This window comes from Saimiri boliviensis, chromosome 3, assembly GCF_048565385.1.
Source record: "Saimiri boliviensis isolate mSaiBol1 chromosome 3, mSaiBol1.pri, whole genome shotgun sequence".
Classification (NCBI taxonomy): Eukaryota; Metazoa; Chordata; class Mammalia; order Primates; family Cebidae; genus Saimiri; species Saimiri boliviensis.
Window position 1 is genome coordinate 24,792,066 of NC_133451.1, and position 21,779 is coordinate 24,813,844.

The following is a 21,779-nucleotide window of genomic DNA, read 5'->3' on the forward strand; positions in this document are numbered from 1 at the left end:
AAGCTCTGTTAAAATTCATTCAGCATAAAGCCCGTTAGACATCAATACACCACTAGGAAGGCTATAGAGACACAAATTTCACACCTACCAGGAAACCCCCTCACGGTGCCAGGCCCCATTTTAGGGTGCTCTGGAACCAATGACTTCCATGACTACCATGAAGTTACTTTTCTACTTCTGCCCTAGAGTTTGTGTTGGGGTCAGGAGTTGGGGTGCATATCAGGGGGTTCCCTCTTCCTGGGTCATCTGTTCTCTTGACAACACACAGATGCAGGAACAATCTTTTAGCTCTCTCATTCCATGCTCCAACTTCCTGCTGTATGCAACTTTTTTTTTTTTAAATATTTTTTATTGTTTTGAGACCAAGTTTCTCTGTAACCCAGGCTGGAGTGCAGTAGCGCGATCTCAGCTCTCAGCTCACTGCAACCTCCGTCTGCCGGATTCAAGCGAGTCTCCTGCCTCAGCTTCCTGAGTAGCTGGGATTACAGTTGAGCGCCAAGATGGCTGGCTAATTTTTTTGTATTTTTAATAGAGACAGGGTTTCACCATGTTGGCCAGGCTGGTCTCTAACTCCTAACCTTGTGATCTGTGCGCCTCGGCCTCCCTAAGTGCTGGGATTACAGGTGTGAGCCACTGCGTCCAACCTGTATGCAACTCTGAAGTCCTCAAGAGCCAAGAATGAGGAAGAAAAATCAGCATGGTCATTTTAAGAGTCTTCATCCTTAAGGCAAATATTGGCAGCCTTGGGAGGCACATTGAGGTGCCAAAAGGGATATAAGGTGCCTTATCAAGGTGTAGATTTATAGTAGTTTCTGCAGATCTATTTATTTGCCTATCTGTATGCATGCACATATGAGTGTACACACGTGGCTGTGCATGCATTGGGCGTGTGTGTGTATATGTGTGCATGTGTGGGTGGGGCCCCTCCTCGAAAGCAACGTTATAATCTCCATTCTGTAGAGCCGTGTAGAAACTAGCCGACCTGAAGATACCACTTAAGTGCTAATAATGACAAAAGCAAAATAATTCCCAAACCAGGCAATAAGCCTGATAAACAGACCCGTTATCAATGCACAGGAAACAAACGGGAAACAGACACCACAGAGTTAACCTTCAAAGGAGTTAGGCTTCTGATTTCCTGAATTCAATGGCATTTATAACCATTCAATTTCCAGGGATCCCGCTGCTTGTTATCAGGGCAGCTCCTGATTATAATTTTAGCCTTCAAACAAAATCAGCCCGAATGCTATTGACTGGAAGGTGAATTCAGCTTTTGAATTTTGCTGCCCCCATTGTGGCAAGTTTCTGTGTGTACTGTAACTCAAAAGTGACTAATCATGGCAGTGCGGGTGCCAGGCCAGCGACCCACTGCTCCCCACCCCATTTCCACCTTAGGGCTTTGCAGGAGGAGGCTGGCCATTTCCTCTTTTAGACGTGTGAGAGTGTGTGGGTGTGTGTGGTGGCACTGTTTCCCTCTAACATGCATGTGTTACCTTGGAAGCTGCTTTCTTCATCAGCTCTAAGGCAAGCCGTCTGTTCTTTTTCACTCCTTGACCCTAAACATTGATAAACAGCCATGATTATAAAGAAAAATAAAACCAGACTGCATACACATAGACACATTCGTGTTGGAGATAAAATAGTTAAAAATAAAACTCTAACTTTCTTCATTTAAACCCAATCTTACAGATTTCTATAGGCAGAGCTGTTTCATCATCATCATCATTATTTTGTTCATATTTGTGGGGCAGAGACAACAAACTTCAACTTCGAAGCTTAACAGTAATCACTGTGTCAGCTGCAACCCTGTCAATCCACAGGTACTGTTGGGGGAAGCCATGAATCAGGTTAAATGAGTTTGGTCATCCTGGATGCTTTCCTCTGGGGATCACCTAATTTGCCAGCCAGATAAAGCACCTTATCTATGTTAGATAGTCAAGAATTATAAGCCTGTCTCTTGCAGCCTTCATCATCCTGGCTGGGGTCTCCAGGGTGGAACACTGTGGCTTCAGAATCAGCTCAAGGACCAGCTGCATAGGAGATAGGACACAGCAGAATCAGCTGCTTCAGATGCAACTAACAGAAACTAACAAGGTTCTTCTAGCAAAATCAAGATTTTCCAGATGAGGTGGTTTGTCCGCTATAGAGAGACATGGGCTTTGGAGTTCTTGTCACAAGAGAGAAATTCTGTAGAACACACTGAGCTGTATGGAGGACCATTGGGGAGATGGTGGGCCCAAGGGTAGAGTAGAAAGAGGTCTCTGAGTCTCTCTTGCCATAGATCTGAAAGCAAAGATGCCAGGCAAGGGGACAGAGGTGGCTGTAAACCACTGTCGCTTCCAAACTCATTTAGAATTACTGATATCCCCAATCCCCACGTGCCACGTGGAGTCCTCCTAAACTCAGACAACACTTGACAGGATCGTATGTGATCTGAACGTGAGAAGGTTTTGCAACAAACACACCTATAAACTCTGTCTAAATGCTCAGCTCTGTAGTGAGTGGAAACAGCCCTAGTTAACATTCCTGCATTAATTAATGTTGGCCAAGCACTGTCTCAGTGCTTCATCAACTCTACCTGAGATGCTGCTGTTATTCTGATCTGAGAAATATGCCCCTAGTCACACAATGGGAAATGGAGGCAGAATTTGAATCCAGCCAGGTGGACTCCAGAAGCCAAACTCGAAACCACCACGCTCTATTTTCTCCTGCCTGTTTCAGCTCATAACCTTCTTGTAGGATCCAGGAACCATGCAGGATATGCTTGACTCTCTCTCTTTCAGGACCCCAAACAAAAAACAAAACTGTAAATCCAACTAAAGGTTAAATGACATATGCCCAGTTTCTACTTGACTTTAACTTGCTTATTTAATGAAACCAATGAACTGAAGCAAAGTGGAAGATGAAAATATTTTTCAGAACGGTGTCACTGCTTCATTTAATGAGGGAGGAAGGGGAGAGGGAAAAGGACATTGAAGGACACTTGGAGTAATGGGATGCGGAAGGATACAAGCTTTTTGGACTTCTGGAAAAGCATCAGAAAGACCAGAATCAGAGAAGGCTAGTACCTGATTAAAGTACAATGAAAGTTTATCTTCTCCAACTCTTTTTTAGTTTTGAAGAAATAAAATGGGGGCCCAGAGCAGTTGACTTAGCCAAAGCCTCACAGTCAGAGCTGCAATGACAACACGCATAGTCTGATTTCTAGAGTAGGGATATTTCACTATTGACTCAAAAGTGGGATGACTTTTTTTTTTTTGAGATGAAGTCTCACTTTGTCACCCAAGCTGGAGTTCAGTGGTGTGATTTCTGTTCGCTGCCTTCTCCGCCTCACGGGCTCAAGCGATTCTCCTATCTCAGCCTGGATTACAGGCGCCCACCACCACACCCAGCTAATTTTTTTTTTTTTTTTTTTTTTTTTTTTTTTTTTTTTTTGTATTTTTAGTAGAGGTGGAGTTTCACTATGTTGGCCAGGCTGGTCTCAAACTCCTGACCTAAGGTGATCCACCCGCCTCTGCTCTCAAAGTGCTGAGATTACAGGTGTGAGCCAACACACCCGACTAAAAGTAGGATGACTTTTCTTGCACAAAGACAATGTACTCTACAGGTGTCTGAGTAGTACTGGAAGTTGTTCAATGAGAGAAACGTAAAGTCCTGGTATATTGTAAGTACTCAGTAACTATCCACTGAGTGAATGGATGGAGGACAGTAGCTGCTGTCAAAGTGAAAGCTTTATCTTCACATGGAGGCAAGATGGACTGACTACCCGAAGGAATTACAGCCACCATCCTCGTATCATCTTTGCACACAAGCTGGATGCCCGCACATAGTCAAATGAATTTACTGTTCTTTGTATGTGGAAAGCCCATTTTCAGCAGGGGGTTCTTTCACACAGAATACACTTAAAAGACCTTCTAGCCAGAGGCGGAAATCTTCCCTGAGATGCTAATAAAGGGCTTCCTTCTTCCCACCCAGAGAAAACTTAGCAAGAATGCAGAACATCCCTCTCTGCAAAAATGCTTTAAAGTGTGAGAAAGCAAACCCAGAGAAGGCATTATGTCACTCCCAGAGTCATTTATTTCTGGATTTGCCTCTCACTGTAGATTGTGTGATCTTGGTGGACAGAGCTACTGTCTGTTTTGTGTCTTTATCTTTGGATAGCGACCTTTCTCCACTCTGATGGACAGGTGCTGCTCCTCTGTGCTTACTGAAGTTGGTCCTCTGTCTTCTTCCCTGTGTATGAGCTCCCTGAGGTCAGGGATGTGACTCCTGCATCCATATGCCCCTCCATCTAGCCCAGAGCCTGGCATTGGGTCAGCCCTGAATGGAACGATGTTTATTGAATGAATACATGAATGCATTGGCATATGGCTTAGATTCAAACCATTTCTATGTTGATTTGACAACTGGAAAGAGAAGGTCTGGGACCTCCATTTGGAAACCACAACAACCAATAGGTTTTCAGGCTTTGATAGGTAGGGAGAGTTAACAATGCGGCTACAGTCATGGTTGTTAATTACGGAGTGGCCACATCTGTGTTCTGGAGATAGGCCTGGGCTTATTTGAAGATGCTTGCTTTTTGGGGGCAGCTGCTTTCTTTGGGTGTGGATATAAGTCCAAGAATTTCCTTACCAAAGCCAAAGCTTTTTACTTTTCTAAGATTGATGAACTGATGTGTCTTTGTTTGGGGATGATGACTGTGAAGCCAAACTGCCTGGATCCCAGTCCCAGGTTGGAAATGTACAAGCTGGGTGACCTTGGGCAAGTTACAAAACCTTTCTGTGCCTTTGTTTCCATATAAACGAAGAGCGATCACAATATACCAAGGTAACAGTCTTGTAAGTTGTAAGGATTCAAGGCATTCGTATGTGCAAAGCAGGTAAGAAGCGCTCAGTTAATCAGTGTAAACTATTACTATTTTTTTTTTTTTTTTTGAGATGGAGTCTCACTCAGGCTGGAGTGCAGTGGCACAATCTTGGGTCACTGCAACCTTTGCCTCCCAGGTTCAAGTGATTCTCCTGCCTCAGCCTCTTGGGTAGCTGGGATTACAGGCACAGCCACTATGCCTGGCTAATTTTTGTAATTTTAGTAGAGATGGGGTTTCACCGTATTGGTCCGCCTTGTCTTGAACTCCTGACCTCAGGTGATCCGCCCGCCTTGGCCTCCCAAAGTACTGGAATTACAGGCATAAGCCACCATGCCAGGCCATACTATTTTGTATAAGGAACACGGCACATTTTATGGTGCCCCAAGTCCATTGGTCCTATTATCTCATTCAATCTGTGGTCACTGCCACCATCCGATGAGATCAGGTGACTCCAAGGATGTACCTGATGGCTGCAGAGTTGGGACTTTAATGACTATCTCCCAGGCTCTTCCCACCCCTCTCCTGTTGGCTTAAAACCAATATCTTTATTTTCATCAGCAGGACTGTTGGGATCCAGCCCAATTACACACTGTGTTTAAGCTGTAATTAAAAGAGAACTCTGCCTGGTGGCAAACTTGCAGTGTCTGTGGGGGCTGGCGGCTGGGTGCCAATCCATAAAATATGGGTGTCTCCTCCAGAATGCCGCAGTTCTTGCAGAAGCACAGAGAATCCAGGTGCCAAACCTAAGACTAATGATTAAAAACGAGAACAGGGAACTGCTTCTGACACTGCCTTTTTAGCCAATATCCCTTTCCATCAAGAGTGACAGAAGCATATCCTAAGTTTCTTCAATTATGGACTCCCTGTTTGCCTGCACGCCCACAGGAAACTGCTCAGGAGGCTGATAAGAATTGCACAATTTCAGCATGAATGAAGGGATTCTTACCTTGAACAGGACAATGGCATAGTCATAGATTAACGCGGGATCCTCTGTCTCCAGGGCGCCCTTGGCGTACCACTCGATTGCTGCTTCCGGATTCTTGGCCACACCTTGCTGCCCCCAGAACAGCATCTGGGCCAATCGTTGCTTGAAGACAATAGCAATTTAGAACAATGACTTTTCCTAGGCAACGCTTAACACAAGGCTTTGAAAGGTGGGAGAGCAAGCCTAGTTTACAATGCTTTGTACTGAGAACCAAGGATTAGCTAGACACAGTTTATCTTCCAATTGGAGGACAGAGCCCTGAGCATGGACTTGTGTAAATACAAGTCCTTAACACAAGCCAGAAATGGTTCGTGTGTGTGTGTGTGTGTGTGTGTGTGTGTGTGAGTGTATGTACCAACTGCACCCAGGACCAGAGCTAAATGGAACTTTGTCAATAATCAGAACTCCTCAAATGCCACTCCTTTGAGAGGTATTGTTCTTTCTTTTGGCCCAATGATTGGCATGGAGGTCTCTGTACTTCTGTATCATTACAGATTAGGAAGGATGTATCTGCATCCTTCTATAGAATCGATATCTCATCTCATCTCCTCTCCTCTCATCTCATCGTCTACTTGGCTGGCTCCACCATCAGACTGGAGGTTGGGAGCTCTCGGAGGGGAGGAACCTCAAGACATTACTTATCTTTGCCATTGTCTTTTGGCCCCTGAAGCAGCAGAGCTCAAGAGGTCATAGAAGCTGCTCAACAAAGACTTAGTGAACAAAGGAAGGAGGAAGTGCTCATGGTTAGAAAAGTTTATGCAAGCTCTGGAGCACCCTGGAAACGGCTCTGGCAGTGTCATTCCCAGAGCTATACAATGGAATTCCGAGTACTAGAAAGACTGTAGGCTAGGGACAGATGCCCAGGAACAGGGCCAGAGCGACGTGTGTTAACATTCTGGTTCCACATGGGTCCCTTATTATCTTTCCATCTTTCTGCTTCTTCTCTCTTCTTGTTCTTTTCCCTTCCCCACCAAATACTTATAACTTCCAGCAAAGTATCTCCTGAAATGTGGAGAAGACCCCTACAGAGAGGTGGAAGACACCCATAGAGAGGTGGGAGACCTGTTACGAAAGAGCCTCTTGGGCCAGATGTGGTGGCTCATGCCTTAATTCTAGGACTTTGAGAGGCCGAAGCAGGAGGATTACTAGAGGCCAGGAGTTCAAGACCAGTCTGGGCAACATAGCAAGAAGACCTCATCTCCACAGAAAATAAAAAATTAGCAGGGCATGGCATGGTGGCACATGCCTCGGTCCCAGCTACTAGGGAGGCTGAGGCAAGAGGATCGCTTGAGCCAGAACTTTGAGGCTGTAGTGAGCTATGATCACGCCACTGCACTCCAGGCTAGCCAACAGAGTGAGACTTTGACTCTAAAAAAAAAAAAAAAGAAAACCAGGCACGGTGGCATATGTCTGTAATCCTAGCATTTTGGGAAGCCGAGGTGGGCAGATCACGAGGTCAAGAGATCGAAACTATCCTGGCCAACATGGTGAAACACCGTCTCTACTAAAAATAAAAAAATTAGCCGAGCATGGTGGTGGGTGCCTATAGTCCTAGCTACTCAGGAGGCTGAGGCAGGAGAATCGCTTGAACCAGGGAGGCAGAGGTTTCAGTGAGCTGAGATTGTGCCACTGCACTCTGGCCTGGTGATAGAGCAAGACTCTGTCTCCAAAAAAAAAAAAAAAGAAGCTCCTGAACTGTCTGCTTTGTCAATGCCTGTGACTCCTTTCTTTTTTTTTCCTTTCCCATCTCTGGGCTTCAGCCTCCTTAGCAGCCCCAGAGGCTCTTCCCACTGCTGCTGCACTCACAGGGAGCACTAGGCAAAAGTGAAATCCTTCCTGTGAGAAGGAGGCTTCCTCCCAGTGCAATCAGCCTTCATAGGCTCCCACGAAGGCTCCTCTTCATAGTGAACTCAGAGCAGGGAAGCAGAGAGGATGTTTCCCCAGCTGTCTGCCCTTTCTCGTACCTCTTAAAAGTCATCCAAAGACGAGATGTTCAAGAGACAAGGTTGATCCTTTTGGCCCAACAAACCATAAATAACTTTCTATTGCTCTCCTAGCTGAGTTCATGGTCTTCTCGACACCTGTCTAATTTCTCCTGCACCCCAAGATGCGTCTTGTTTTTCTCTCTGATGGATGCATCAGCATACCTGATGGTAGTCTTTAGAGCTGCATGCCAATTTTGTGGCTCTCTCTCCTTCTGGGCAAGTGGCAGAACCATACTCTGGCCCACTTGAAGTCAAGAGAGGCCACGTGATTTGCTTTGGCCAATGAAATATGCCACTTCTGGGCGCCAATTGTTAACTAGCTGGTAAAGTGCTACAGCCACGGCCTGAGTGCAACGGCTCGGGAAGCCTCTGTCAGCTTGGGCTCTTCAGGGATTGTGACAACTATGGCCTGGCCCTGACAACCCCCACTGGACATGCAGTGTGAGTGAGAAAGAAACTGGCGCTGCTGTAAGCCACTGAGGATTGAGATGTTTTGTTACCACGGTATAACCCAGTCTATCATGGCGGACAGAATCTCCAAGTCGGTAGCCTGCATGTTTACCTGAGCCGCCGCATTGCCTCGGGAAGCTTCATGCTTCAACCACATAAAGACATCTCCATCTTCTTTGGTTTGTACCTTGAGCATTTCATCATCTTTTAGTCTAATTGTTTCAACATATGCCTGATAAGGATGAAAGGAAGGAAGGAAAGGAGGAAAGAAAGAAGGAAGGGAGAGAGGGAGAGAGGGAGGGAGAGAGAGAGAGAGGGAGGGAGGGAGAGAGAGAGAGGGAGGGAGGGAGGGAGGGAGGAAGAGAAGGAGGGAGGAAAGAAGGAAGAAAGGGAGGGAGGGATGGATGGATGGAGGGAGGGAGGGAGGGAGAGAGAGAGAGAGGGAGGGAGGGAGGGAGAGAGAGAGAAGGAGGGAGGGAGAGAGGGAGAGAGGGAGGGAGGGAGAGAGGGAGGGAGGGAGAGAGAGAGGGAGGGAGGGAGGGAGGGAGAGAAGGAGGGAGGAAAGAAGGAAGAAAGAGAAGGAGGGAGGGATGGATGGATGGAGGGAGGGAGGGAGGGAGAAAAAATCCAAATGATATGAGCATGCAAAAGACATGACATTACTCTTAAATCAGCAACTGCTCAAGCAAAAACTATGTGAATAATTGAAATATGAGGTGTGCCTACAATGACATAAGGTCAGAATCTTTTTAAAGGAATGTATCACATCTTTTATATCTAAACGGTTGTTGGTTCCTATCAAAGAATTTGCCTCGGGAAGCCAGAATTACTTCCACATCTACTTCTACTGCTCAAGCTTGTTCGGAAGCGCACTTTGTGCCCATGATTTCAGAGCCAGATTATACACATGCAGCATCAAAAAGGCAAATCAATATTTTCTAAATATAACCTTATTTCTGATTCTAACGTATCACTATCCTGCATGACTAACCTCTTTTATTTTGCAGGTTCTGCTTCAAATATCTTTTGGCTATTTCCAAAAATTAAATCTACCCTGAAAGGAAGAGGGCATGTTAACTCTGAGGATGCGAGAAAGAATGTGCTAGAGGCTTTAAACAAGAACCCAAAGGGAAAGTTCACAAAACGTTTAGAATTTGCACACAGCCTCCCAGGTATCTGACTCCTTTGAAGAAAATAAAATTCATTTTGATGTATAAACTTTCACTGTTTATTAAGGATCTGGACCTGTCACTCCACGGTCTCTCTTTATACATAATGAAGTCGCTCTAACGGTGTCATGAGGGGATACTAGAGAGGGCTCCCCACGCCCAAAGCATGCCACAGGCGGATGGTAAAAAAATTTGATCTGCACTAGTTTGGAAAAGAAGCCTCAGAGAAGAAGGAGACAGGCCTGATTTTCTTTGTCAGTTAATTAAGAAAAGTACTGAGCACTTTGGGAGGCTGAGGCGGGAGGATCACTTGAGGTCAGGAGTTCGAGACCAGCCTGGTCAACGTGGCAAAACCCCATCTCTATTAAAAATACAAAAATTAACGGGTATAGTGGTGCACACCTTCAATCCCAGTTACTCAGAAGGCTGAGGCATAATTGCTTGAACTCAGAGGCAGAGTTTGCAGTGAGCCAAGATCACACCATTGCACTCCAGCCTAGGGGACAGAGCGAGACTGTCTCAAAAACAACCAACAAGAAAAGAAAGTCTGAGAGTCACACGAGTCTGCAGCCCTGTTCCTCAGAATGTCTCTCAGCTTTCTCCTCGACTGCTTCTTGAAGCCAGGGGTCCCTTCCAGGGGGACTCAGAGGCTGAGACTCGGGGACCATGCTAGGCTCAAAATCTAGCCGGTAGCCATTCCTGCTGGATAGCTAACCTGAGGAGGCCACCAAGTTAGTAGTAACACTTAGAATAATGACAGCCACTACTTTCTATTGAAACTAACTACGTATGTGCTTAAGACATGTTTGTTTTTTTTCACTTAATTCTCGTAACAAAGCTGTGATCCAGGTATCACTGCCCTCAGTTTACAGGCCAAGAAACAGGCTTGGAGGATGAAACCGTGAACTTAAGGTGACACTATAGAGCTGGCCTTGGAAGCCAGATTGGCTTGACTCCAAAGACACAGCTCACTGGCGCCCCAGCAAGATGTCGCCCGCTAGTGAGCAGGTCCTGAAATCTAGTTGGGCAGAGGCCACTCCAGCTGGTCTATGCTTGGCCAAGCTTATGGCCAGTGTGTATGGAGGGCACCCCATGAGTGGTGCTTCCGCTGAAACTCCAGGGATACTGTCTCGAGTGGTGAGCCTGGAATTGTGCTGAAGCCTGAGCTGCCCTGATAAAGAGTGCTCAGCTGGAGGCTTGTTGTTTATCTGTTAGAAATGAGAAGAGTCTAGGTTTGAACCTAGGTCTTTCTAGCGTATTGCGCCGTAAATAAGAATGGCTAAAAGGCTGAGTGCCTTTGCTGCAGCAGAGGCCATGCTAAACTCCCCTTAGGGATGCAGAAACGGAGTCTCGGATAGAGTAGCTGGCTCAAGGCCCACGGGTAGTTAGTGGCAAGTTAGAATTCAGATCCCCTGAGTCTGATATGAAAGGTTGTGCTCTTAGTGGTTTTTATAAAAAATTTTTGGTTGTTTTCTTTTTCTCCTTGTTTCGTTTCCTCCTTGAATAAAAGACATAACTCATGAAGACACAGTTGTACCTTGCAGTGATTGATATTCTTAGGTCTTTCTGACAGTGATAATACATCATAAGAACCATCATGTATGATGTGCCAAGCACCGTTCTAATTGTTTTGCCCAGATTGACTCATCAAATCTTTGCAAGCTGACAAGACACTCACCATTAATACCCTCATTTCACATACGTGGAACTGAGGCCCAGAGAGGCAAAGTAACAAGCCCAATATCAGAGAGTTAGTTCTTCAAATTGAGGAGTCAAATCCAAGCAGGCTGGTGGTGGGGCCCTCACCCTTTACCTGGCCTTACCATAGTGAAAAGTACTTATATATCTCAGGGGGAAGTAAATGGTGACTGTGAAGAAGAAACAGATTTGTCCTTTCTTTTTGAGACACGATCTCAATCTGTTGCCCAGGCTGGATTGCAGTGGCAGGATCACAGCTCACTGCAGCTTTGACCTCCCTGAACTCAAGTGATCCTCCCACTTCAGCCTCCCAAGTAGTTGAGACCAGCATGTGCCACCAAGCCCAGGTTTTTTTTTTTTTTTTTTTTTTTTTTTTTTGGTATTTTTTGTAGAGTTGGGATTTTGCCATGTTGCCCAGGCTGGTCTTGAACTCCTGGGCTCAAACGTTTGCCTTTTGTTTCTGTGTCCAAACCTAACCCTGCCATACCACCCTGCTGGTCACTGAGCTTTGCAGTAGGGTGGGACCATTAAGAGCAGAATCTTTCTTATCAGATGGAGGGGATCTGAATTCTAACTCACCACTACCTACCTTAGGCCATGGGCCAGTTACTTTATCTGAGACTCAGTTTCTGCATTCATAAAATGGAGTTTAGCATGGCATCTGCTACATCAAAGTCACTCAATCTATGAGCCATTCTTTTTCACTGTGCAAAGAGCTAGAATAACCTAGGTTCAAATCCAGGTACCACTATTCATTTTCTATGTTGACTTTGGGCCGTTTCTTTAGCTTCTCTGAGTCTCAGCTGACTCATCTGTAAAATGGAGTAATACTGACCTCGTAAGATTGCATGAGGATTAAATGAGATTGTTTGTCTGACAAAAAGAAGCAATGGAGAAAGGATTCACTATTTGAATGGTGCTGGAAGAACTGGTTAGCCATATGCAGAAAATTGAAATTGGACCCCTTCCTTATGTTACACAAAAATTAATGCAGAGATGGATTAAATAATTAAATGTAAAACCCAAAACTACAAAAACCCTAGAAGAAAATCTAGGCTATACCATTCAGGACACAGGCATAGGCAAAGACTTCATGACAAGAATGTCAAAAGCAATTGCAACAAAAGCAAACATTAACAAATGGGATGAATTAAACTAAAGAGCTTCTGCACAGCAAAAGAAACTATCATCAGAGTGAACAACCAAACTACAGAATGGGAAAACATTTTTGCAACTTATCCATCTGACACAGGTTTAATATCCAGAGTCTAGAAGGAACTTAAACACATTTACAAGAAAAACAAACAAGCAACTCCATTTAAAAGTAGGCAAAGGATATGAACAGACGCTTCTCAAAAAAGACATTTATGCAGCCAACAAACATAAGAAAAAAAGTTCAACAGCGCTGGTCACTAAAGAAATGCAAATCGAAACCACAATGAGATACCATCTCATGCCACGTAGATAGTGGTGAGTTAGAATTCAGATCATGCCAGCCAGAATGGCGATTATTAAAAAGTCAAGAAACAATAGACGCTGCTGAAGCTGTGGAGAGATAGGAATGCTTTTACACTGTTGGTGGGAATGGAAATTAGTTCAACCATTGTGCAAGACAGTGTGATGATTCCTCAAAGACCTAGAACCAGAAATACCATTTGACCCAGCAACCCCATTACTGAGTATACATCCGAAGGAATAGAAATCATTCTGTTACAAAGATACATGTGTGCATATGTTCACTGCAACACTATTCACAACAGCAAAGACATGGAATCAACCCAAATGTCCATCAATGATAGACTGGATAAAGAAAATGTGGTACACATACACTATGAAATACTATGGAGCCACAAAAAGGAAAGAGATCAAGTCCTTTGAAGGGACATGGATGGAGCTGGAGGCTACAATCCTCAGCTAACTAACAAAGGAAAAGAAAACCGAACACTGCGTGTTCTCACTTGTAAGTGGAAGCTGAACAATGAGAACACATGGATATAGGGAGGGGAACGGCACGCACTGGGGCCTCTTGCGGGGTTGGAGGAGGGAGAGCATCAGGAAAAATAGTGAATGCATGCTGGGCTTAATACCTAGGTGATGGGTTGACGGGTGCAGCAATCACCACGGCACACGTTTACCTATGTAACAACCTGCACATCCTGCACCTGTACCCCGGAACTTAAAAGATTTTTTTTTTTTTTTTTTTTTTTTTGGAGCCGGAGTCTTGCTTTGTCTCCAGGCTGCAGTGCAGTGATGCAATCTCGGCTCATTGCAACCTCCGCCTCCTGGGTTCAAACAATTCTCCTGCCTCAACCTTCCGAGCAGCTGGGACTACAGACGCACGTGACCACACACAGCCAAATTTTGTATTTTTAGGAGAGACGGGGTTTCACCATGTTGGCCAGGATGATCTCCATCTCCTGACCTCGTGATCCACCCATCTTGGCCTCCCAAAGTGCTGGGAATACAGGCGTAAGCCATCATGCCCGGCCAATAAAATATATATATATATTTTTTTTTTTTTCTTTTTTTTTTTTTTTTGAGACAGAGTTTCGCTCTTGTTACGCAGGCTGGAGTGCAATGGCGCGATCTCGGCTCACCGCAACCTCCACCTCCTGGGTTCAGGCAATTCTCCTGCCTCAGCCTCCCGAGTAGCTGGGATTACAGGCACGCGCCACCATGCCCAGCTAATTTTTTGTATTTTTAGTAGAGACGGGGTTTCACCATGTTGACCGGGATGGTCTCGATCTCTCGACCTCGTGATCCACCCGCCTCGGCCTCCCAAAGTGCTGGGATTACAGGCTTGAGCCACCGCGTCCGGCCTAATATATATATTTTTTAAAAGAAGATTGTTTGTGAAAGAGCTTAGCAGAGCGCCTGGGTCATGCACAACTCATCATTTTTAAGGGTCTTAACTCATATTAAAGTCTAAAAGGCTAATTGCTGTTGAGAACATTAACTCTGTTGGTATTTGCAGTTAAATACAACTCAAAGCCTTAGGTTGTGGGGATGAAGATCTAAGAGAATTTTATGCTTTAGAAAACAGAAGGACTAGAATTGGGGGAGGGAGTGTCGAAGCCAGAAACAATTTAGGGAGCTCATCCGATTTGCCTGGCTGTACTGGACTGACTCACAGCACTGTAACAACCACGGCAGGTGCAGACCCTCATGGAGCCCATGTTACGGGTGAGAAACAGACACAGAGGTGAGCAGAATGATCCAGGAGTTCACACCCAGGGAGCAGCAGACCCAGGACTGGAACCCAGGCAAATCTGGCCCTGAAGCCACAACACACGGCCTGCCACACCCAGGCTGGAGGTTTCCTTCTCCATAGTTCTGGGGTCACTACAATAGCAACCAGCATCATATCATGGCCACATTCCTGAGACCTGTGAAAGCAGACCACCTATTAATAATACAAAGACTTCTAGGGCAGGAATGATCTTTAAAAGGAAAGCGTTGAGTTGTGCATTCATTCAAACAGTTTTGTGGCCAGGAAAAGCCGGGAAGGAGCTGTGGAATGGAGAATAAACACTGGGCGGGTGTGTGGGGTGGGGACAGAGCTGGTGGATGATGGCAGGGACTGAGCGTCCCCACCTGACCAGTTCTGGGATCCTCTGTGGCTTCTGGATTTTCAGTGTTGTTGTTGTTGCCATTTTATGAAATCAACATCTCTAGAATGAGCAGCTTGGAAGTTTGCATCTTAATACAGCTGACCAAGTTACAGGAAGCCCAGTGTCTGGAGTCAAGCAATCCTCAGACAACCCAGGACTAAGCCCCAGAGAAGGCGTCACACTGTCCCCGGGGATTCTGACACCCCTTTCACTCCTGTCAGTCAGCCCGCAGGCCACAGATGGCAGTGTTCACATCGTCTCCTGACTGCATGCCATCGACTTCAAAAAAGGAGAAGGCCAGAGCACAGTGGCTCACGCCTGCAATCCTAGCACTTTGGGAGGCTGAGGGAGCCATATCGTTTGAGCCTAGAAGTTTGAGACCAGCTTGGGCAACGTGGCAAAACCCTGTCTCAAATTAAAGAAAAAAAATTATATGTATATTTATATGTGTGTGTGTGTGTAAAATTTTTAAAAATAGAATAAAGAAAACCATAATCGATACAGTAAGTGTGGCTGGGTGATCACACCTATAAACCCAGCCCTTTGGGAGGCCGAGGCAGGTGGATCGCTTAAGGTCAGGAGTTCAAGACCATCCTGGCCAACATCGTGAAACCCGGTCTCTACTAAAAATGCCAAAAATTAGCCGGGTGTGGTGGTGCTCACCTGTAGTCCCAGGTACTTAGGAGGCTGAGTCATGAACCCTAGAGGGGCAGGTTGCAGTGAGCCAAGATCGCACCACTGCACTCCAGAGAGACTCTGTCTCAAAAAAAAAAAAAAAAAAAAATACAGTAAGGGCTGTGTTTGTTGGACAATGTTTCTTTTCAAGTCCAACAGAGTACAAAGACAAAAAAAAGAAGACGACAAAGTAGGGTAAGATCCAGAAGAGTGATGTGAGGAGACAGGGAAAGGAAAGGAGGCGATGAGAGAGAGGAGAGAGAGGGAGACAGAAGCGGGGAAGGAGGAGAGAGGAAAAGCTGGGGACAGACAGCGGGCGGAGAAAGAAGGAGGAGAGGGAGGAGAAAGGAAGAAGGAGAAGAAAGAAAAAGGTGGCACATACAGAGAGAAAGAGAAGGGGGGAGGGACGGGGGCAGCGGAGGCGGAGAGAGGAAGAGACAGAAAGGAAGGAAGAGAGGAAGACAGAAAAAAACCCTCTAGTTTTTGCGGCTGGGGAGCGAAGCCTCTCCCCAGCCCAGCGTTTTCCAGAAGCTTCTGCCTTCCCTGAAGTTGTGGGATGGAAGAGTTCCGCCAGCACTCCCGGGAACTCAGGAGCTGCCCCCAGGAGCACACAGCTGCGCAGCCTGCTTCCACCGCCCACCTCCAGAACTTCCTTCAGGGCCTGGCAGAACTTGCCTCAGAGTGTGTCTCAAATCAGCTGTGATGCTCGGCTCCCAACAGGAGTGTGTGTGTTTTCTTTGCAGAAATGTAACACGTTAGGGATTTTTAAGTCAGAAGGGGGAAATATCAGCTGGAGGGGTGGAGAGACAGGGAAGGAGACTGCCAAGATTCCCCAGATGTGGTTGTCACATACAACGGGGATGCCACAGGCAAGAGTGGCAGGGGCTCATGGCGAAGGCTCTGGGTACCTGCTCGCAACAACGCAGCACGGGTCCCCTCGAAAAGCACCAGCATCAAGACACTGCGGTGACTTTCTGTTAGTCACTGGGTGATCTATGCCTGAACGTCTAGCCATCTTTCTAGCAGTAAACACTGAGCGCCAACTGTGTGTTAGGCACAGTGTGCACAACATCCAGCGCAGGAGCAGTGGGAGAAATGTGCCAAGGTGTGACAGTAGCGCAGCAAGGAGAGACCCAGGAAGGCTTCCAGAGGAGGCGACATCTGAGCGAGAGTCAAAGTGGGAGGAGTCGGGGAAACGGGGAGGGGCATGGAGAAAGCAAACCAGCCAGCATACAAGCAAGGTCAGAAGGCGAGAACAGGCCTGGCCCAAAGTTCAGTGTTGCGAGTTTGGCTGGGGTGGTGGCAAGAAGCCAGATCAAGGAACGTCTCATACGGCATCCGATGAGCTACGCTTATTCTTCTGCGTGAGTACTTCTCAACCCTGGGGGCAGGGTCCAATCCGCTGAGGATTGTATTTTGTTGCCGTTGCCATTTTTTTTTGGAGATGGAGTCTCCCTCTGTCACCCAGGCTGGAGTGCAGTGGTGGGATCTCAGCTCACCGCAACCTCCGCCTCCTGGGTTCAAGCGATTCTCCTGCTTCAGCTGGTACTACAGGCATGCACCACTATGCCCAGGTAATTTTTGTATTTTTAGTAGAGACGGGGTTTCACCATGTTGACCTGGCTGGTCTCGAACTCCTGTCCTCAGGCAATCCATCTGCCTCAGCCTCCCAAAGTGCTGGGATTGCAGGCGTGAGCCATCTTGCCAGGCCATTGTTGCCATTTTCCAAAATCAACATCTCTAGAATGAGCAGCTCAGGAGTTCATCTCTGATACTGCAGATAAAGCCTGCTGACCAGTAGGCTTATTTTAAAATATACACATACACGTATACACATATCTACATACCACATGTATGTGCCTAGGCCACACCCCATGTCACTTTCATGAGATCCTCCATGGTAGATTCTGTGCAGAGATGCTCTGCAAGCCCCCAGGTGATTCCAGTGTACTGTGGTGCACTTGGCCTGGGGGAGAGGGTGGGAAAGCACAAGTCTGGTAACAGAAACACCAGGACGGCTGTGCAAGCTGGCCCATGCCTATAGTCCCAACATTTTGGGAGGCCAAGGCAGACAGGTCACCTAACCTCGCGAGTTCAAGACCAGCCTGGCCAATAAAACCCCATCTTCACTAAAAATACAAAAATTAGCCTGGCGTGGTGGCACGTGCCTGTAGTCCCAGCTCCTCAGAAGGCTGAGGCAGGAGGATCGCTTGAACTCAGGAGGCAAAGGTTGCACTGAGCCAAGATCACGCCACTGCACTCCAGCCTGAGTGTTAGAATGAGACTCTGAAAAAGAAAGAGAGATAGAAAGATGAAAGAAGAAAGGGAGGAAGGAAGGAAGGAAGGGAGGGAGGGAGGGAGCGAAAAGACCAGGGAGGAGGGGTCTTAGAATGAGACTTGAGGAAGAAAGAAAGAGAGAGAGAGAGAGAGAGAGAGAGAGAGAGAGAGAGAGAAAGGAAAGAAAAGAGAAATAAAAGAAAGCAAGGAAGGAAGGAAGGAAGGAAGAAAAAGAGAGAGAAAGACAGACCAAGGAGGAGGGGTCTTCATCTGCTAGGGCTGCCATAACAAAGGCCCGTGGCCTGGGTGACTTAGAAAATTTCTCATAGTCCCAGAGGCTGCAAGTTCCTGAAGAAGGTGGCAGAAGGCTTGGCTTCTTCTGAGACCCCCCTCCTTGGCTTGCAGATGGCCGTCATCTTTCTGCATCCTCACGTGGTCATCTCTCTGTATTGCCTGTGTCCTAATTTCTTTTTTGTTGTTGTTTTTTTGTTTTGTTGTCGTTTGAGACAGAGTCTTGCTCTGTAGCCCAGGCTGGAGTGCAGTGGTGTGATCTCGGCTCACTACAGCCTCTGCCTCCTGGGTTCAAGTGACTCTCATGCCTCAGCCTCCCAAGTAATTGGGATTATAGATGTGCACCACCGCGCTTGGCTAGCTTTTGTATTTTTAGTAGAGATGGGGGTCTCACTATGTTGCCCAGACTGGTCTTGAACTCCTGACCTCAAGTGATCCCCCTGCCTCATTCTCCCAAAGTGCTGCGATTACAAGGGTGACCCACAGCACCTGGCCTCTAATCTCTTTTCATGGGGCCACCAGTCCTATTGGATTAGAGGTCCACCCTAACAGCCTCATTTAAACTTAATCACCTCTTTAGAGATCTGATTTCCAAGTATGATTCCATTCTGAGGTACTAGGCATTGGAAACCTCATGTGGATTTTGGCAGGACACAATTCAGCCCATTGGCTGTCGTAGGAGCCCAGAGGGGAGAGGACAAGCCACAATTCAGGCAGCAGGGGTGCAGCTAGGAGGAGAGAGAAACTGGCATAGAAAGCTGCCAGGGGTGTCCGAGATGACTCCCAGTTTTTAGCATGGACGATGGTGCCATCTGCAGAGGTCCTGGCAGGGAGTGGAGATGAGGAGGGATGTGTTTCTTCTGCAGTATGTGACAACGACTGCAGGCAAGGATTTGTAAGAAAACAGCTGGAGCCTGAGGTCTGAATATTATCCTATGTGGAGGGCAACTGAAACCAGATGTGAAGATGAGATCTCTGCCCAGAAAATGTAGAGCGAGAACAGAAGACCGGCAACCAAACCTTGAGGAAGAGAAGCTTCTGAGGAGTGAGCAGACTTCGAGGATCAATCATTTGTAATTAAGACTCAGAAACGAACAGAAGCACTAGCCATCTTCTTTCTGTTTAGCCGGAAGCAGAGTCCTACTAAACTATAAAGAAGTGACGAGATTCGAGAGCACTAATAAAGATGAAATGATGTGAACAACGAGTTCCATAAAAAGAGAATGCAACGCGACTCAAGGAAGGAGTTATTGATGGGTCCTTGGTTTGTTAATTAGAGGTCTGGCTTTCTCTGTCTTCTCATTTACTACATTATGCTGGTGAATTAATAGATTTCTCAACAAAAGGACATTTAAATCAATGTATGACACCTGTTTAAATTCTTAAGCAGCCATTAATTACACATTCTTAAGAAAATGAGCTATGACACAACTCTCCTAACTGCATAATTCCTATCTGTGATTCTTAATCAGACGACTTTTCAGCTGCAAGACGGATCTTTTCTATTCATCTCCTCTGGTTCTGACCAATTAAACGTTTTCTTTCGTAATCATAACATGTCATGTGCCAAATCTTCAAAAGAAAAGGAGCTTGTTAGCAACATGCCATTTCCTGTTGCTAATTTATGCTGAATTTGAATTCTTAAAAGTATAACATATACGTGTAGAACATTATTAACACATCCAGCCTTAGTGAAAAAAAAAAAAAAGCAGTATTTTCTTTGGCTTGATTTTATGTGAAGTTTTTAAGAACAATTATTTTTTTTAAAAAAAAAAACTTTATCAATTAATAATTGTATTCCTATAAATTGAGGTTAAATTTTTTGCACATGATTCATACAGACAGAAAATACAAGTACAAATTATAAGGGTGTGTAAGTTTGTTCAGAAGGAATCATTATTTTCTAAAGGAATTAGAATGCCTATGTAGACAGCTCTTTGGTGTTTTATAGCTTGACTCATGTTTAACTCTTACTGACAGCATGTATCTTCAAGTCATTTGCTTCATAACCATCCAGTAGCCAGTATAGATTTCTTTTCCAGAAACCAGTCATTCCCAGACATCAAAGCTTGAATTTGCTACACTGAGGATTTCTGACCCAATCCAGGGGCAGAGCTGGGGAGCAGTGGTCTGGCTCCTAGTCAGCCACTCAGCCTCGAATTCAACCCTGACCTGGCTAGGCCTAGCTCTCAGAGCTGCTTACTAAGCAGGGGTAAATCAAGAGTTTATGGCATTGGCTGGGTGTGGTGGCTCACACTTGTAATCCCAGTTCTTTGGGAGGCCCAGGAGGGCAGATCACCTGAGGTCAAGAGTTCAAGACCAGCCTGGCCGACATGGTAAAACCCCTGTCTCTGCTGAAAACACAAAAATTAGCTGGGTATGGTGGAACATGCTTGTAATCCCAGCTACTTGGGAGGCTGAGGCAGGAGAATTGCTTGAACCCAGGTTTGGGGGTTGCAGTGAGCCGAGATTAAACCACTGCACTTCAGTATGGGCGACAGAGCAAGACTCCATCTAAAAAAAAAGTTTATGGCATAGACCAGGGCCACATCTGGCCACACAGGTACAGTTACCTATTGTCTGTGGCTAGACAAACTCAGCTACCCCATTTATGTACATATTGCCTATGGCAGAGTTGAGTAATGCAGCAGAGACCGCATAAGCAAAGCCTAAAACATTTACCATCTGGCCCTTTTCCAAAAAAAAAAAAAAAAAAAGCAACTTTCGGTATAGACTATTTGCTCTTTTCAATTCAAACACCTCAAAGTACTTTGACCATGAAAACATATTCAATTCTCCCTGCAGAAAGAGGATATATAAAGATACATTCTGCCTGGGCATGGTGGCTCACGCATGTAATGCCAGCACTTTGGGAGACTGAGATAGGAGGATCACTTGAGACCAGGACTTTGAGACCAGCCTGGGCAACATAGTCAGACTCTGTCTCTCCAAAAACTAATAATAATAATAAAAAAATAGCCAGGCATGGTGGTGCACGCCTGTAACTCCAGCTCTTCAGGAGGCTGAGGCAGAAGGATTGCTTGAGCCCAGGAGTTCAAGGCTGCAGTGAACTATGATCCCACCACTGTACTCCAACCTGGGTGACCAAGCAAGACCTTGTCTTAAAAAAAAAATTTCTGGTCGGGCGAAGTGGCTCACGCCTGTAATCCCAGCACTTTAAGAGGCCGAGATAGGTGGATCACCTGAGGTCAGGAGTTTGAGACCAGCCTGGTCAACACAGTAAAACCCTGTCTCTACTAAAAATACAAAAAATAGCCAGGTGTGGTGGTATGCACCTGTACTCCAAGCTACTTGGGAGGCTGAGGCATGAGAAGCGCTTGAACCTGGGAGGCAGAGGTTGCAGTGAGCTGAGACTGCACCACTGCATTCCAGCCTGGGGGACAGAGTGAGACTCTGTCTCAAAAAAAAAAAACAACCACCACCACCAACAACAAAAAACATTCTAAGAAGCAACCACTTCGTTGTCTACCACCATTCGATGCGGATCTGTATCAAGAAGCAGCTTTCTTTTATTCTTACACTATCCCCTTTTAGTTGGACCCTGGTATTCCCTGTCCTCTAAAAGAAGTCTGGAAGCAAACCATTATTTGGTCTAATGTAACACATTATGGTCTTTTGGTAGATGTGAGTCACTGATTTTTTTGCCCATTGAGTCAATATTTGGCAGCCTGCAAAATTGGGGGCTGAAGTTACTGCCCCTCATCTAGTCCTTCATCTGGGATAGTGTGGAGTCTTCAATCACCACACTCT

At 45.9% G+C, this 21,779-nt stretch overlaps 1 protein-coding gene across 4 annotated transcripts in view; it reads right to left on the reverse strand.

Annotated features, from left to right (window-relative positions):
* SEL1L3 (SEL1L family member 3) overlaps positions 1-21,779 on the reverse strand; it is a 122,847-nt gene that overhangs the window by 35,847 nt on the left and 65,221 nt on the right. For all 4 annotated transcript variants that reach the window (XM_074395966.1, XM_074395964.1, XM_003927490.4 and 1 more), the window contains exons 12-14: positions 8,400-8,519; positions 5,814-5,954; positions 1,494-1,556 (exon numbers count right to left, since the gene is read on the reverse strand). In XM_074395966.1, the coding sequence (XP_074252067.1) occupies positions 1,494-1,556; positions 5,814-5,954; positions 8,400-8,519 (324 nt within the window). The remainder of the gene's footprint in view (positions 1-1,493; positions 1,557-5,813; positions 5,955-8,399; positions 8,520-21,779) is intronic.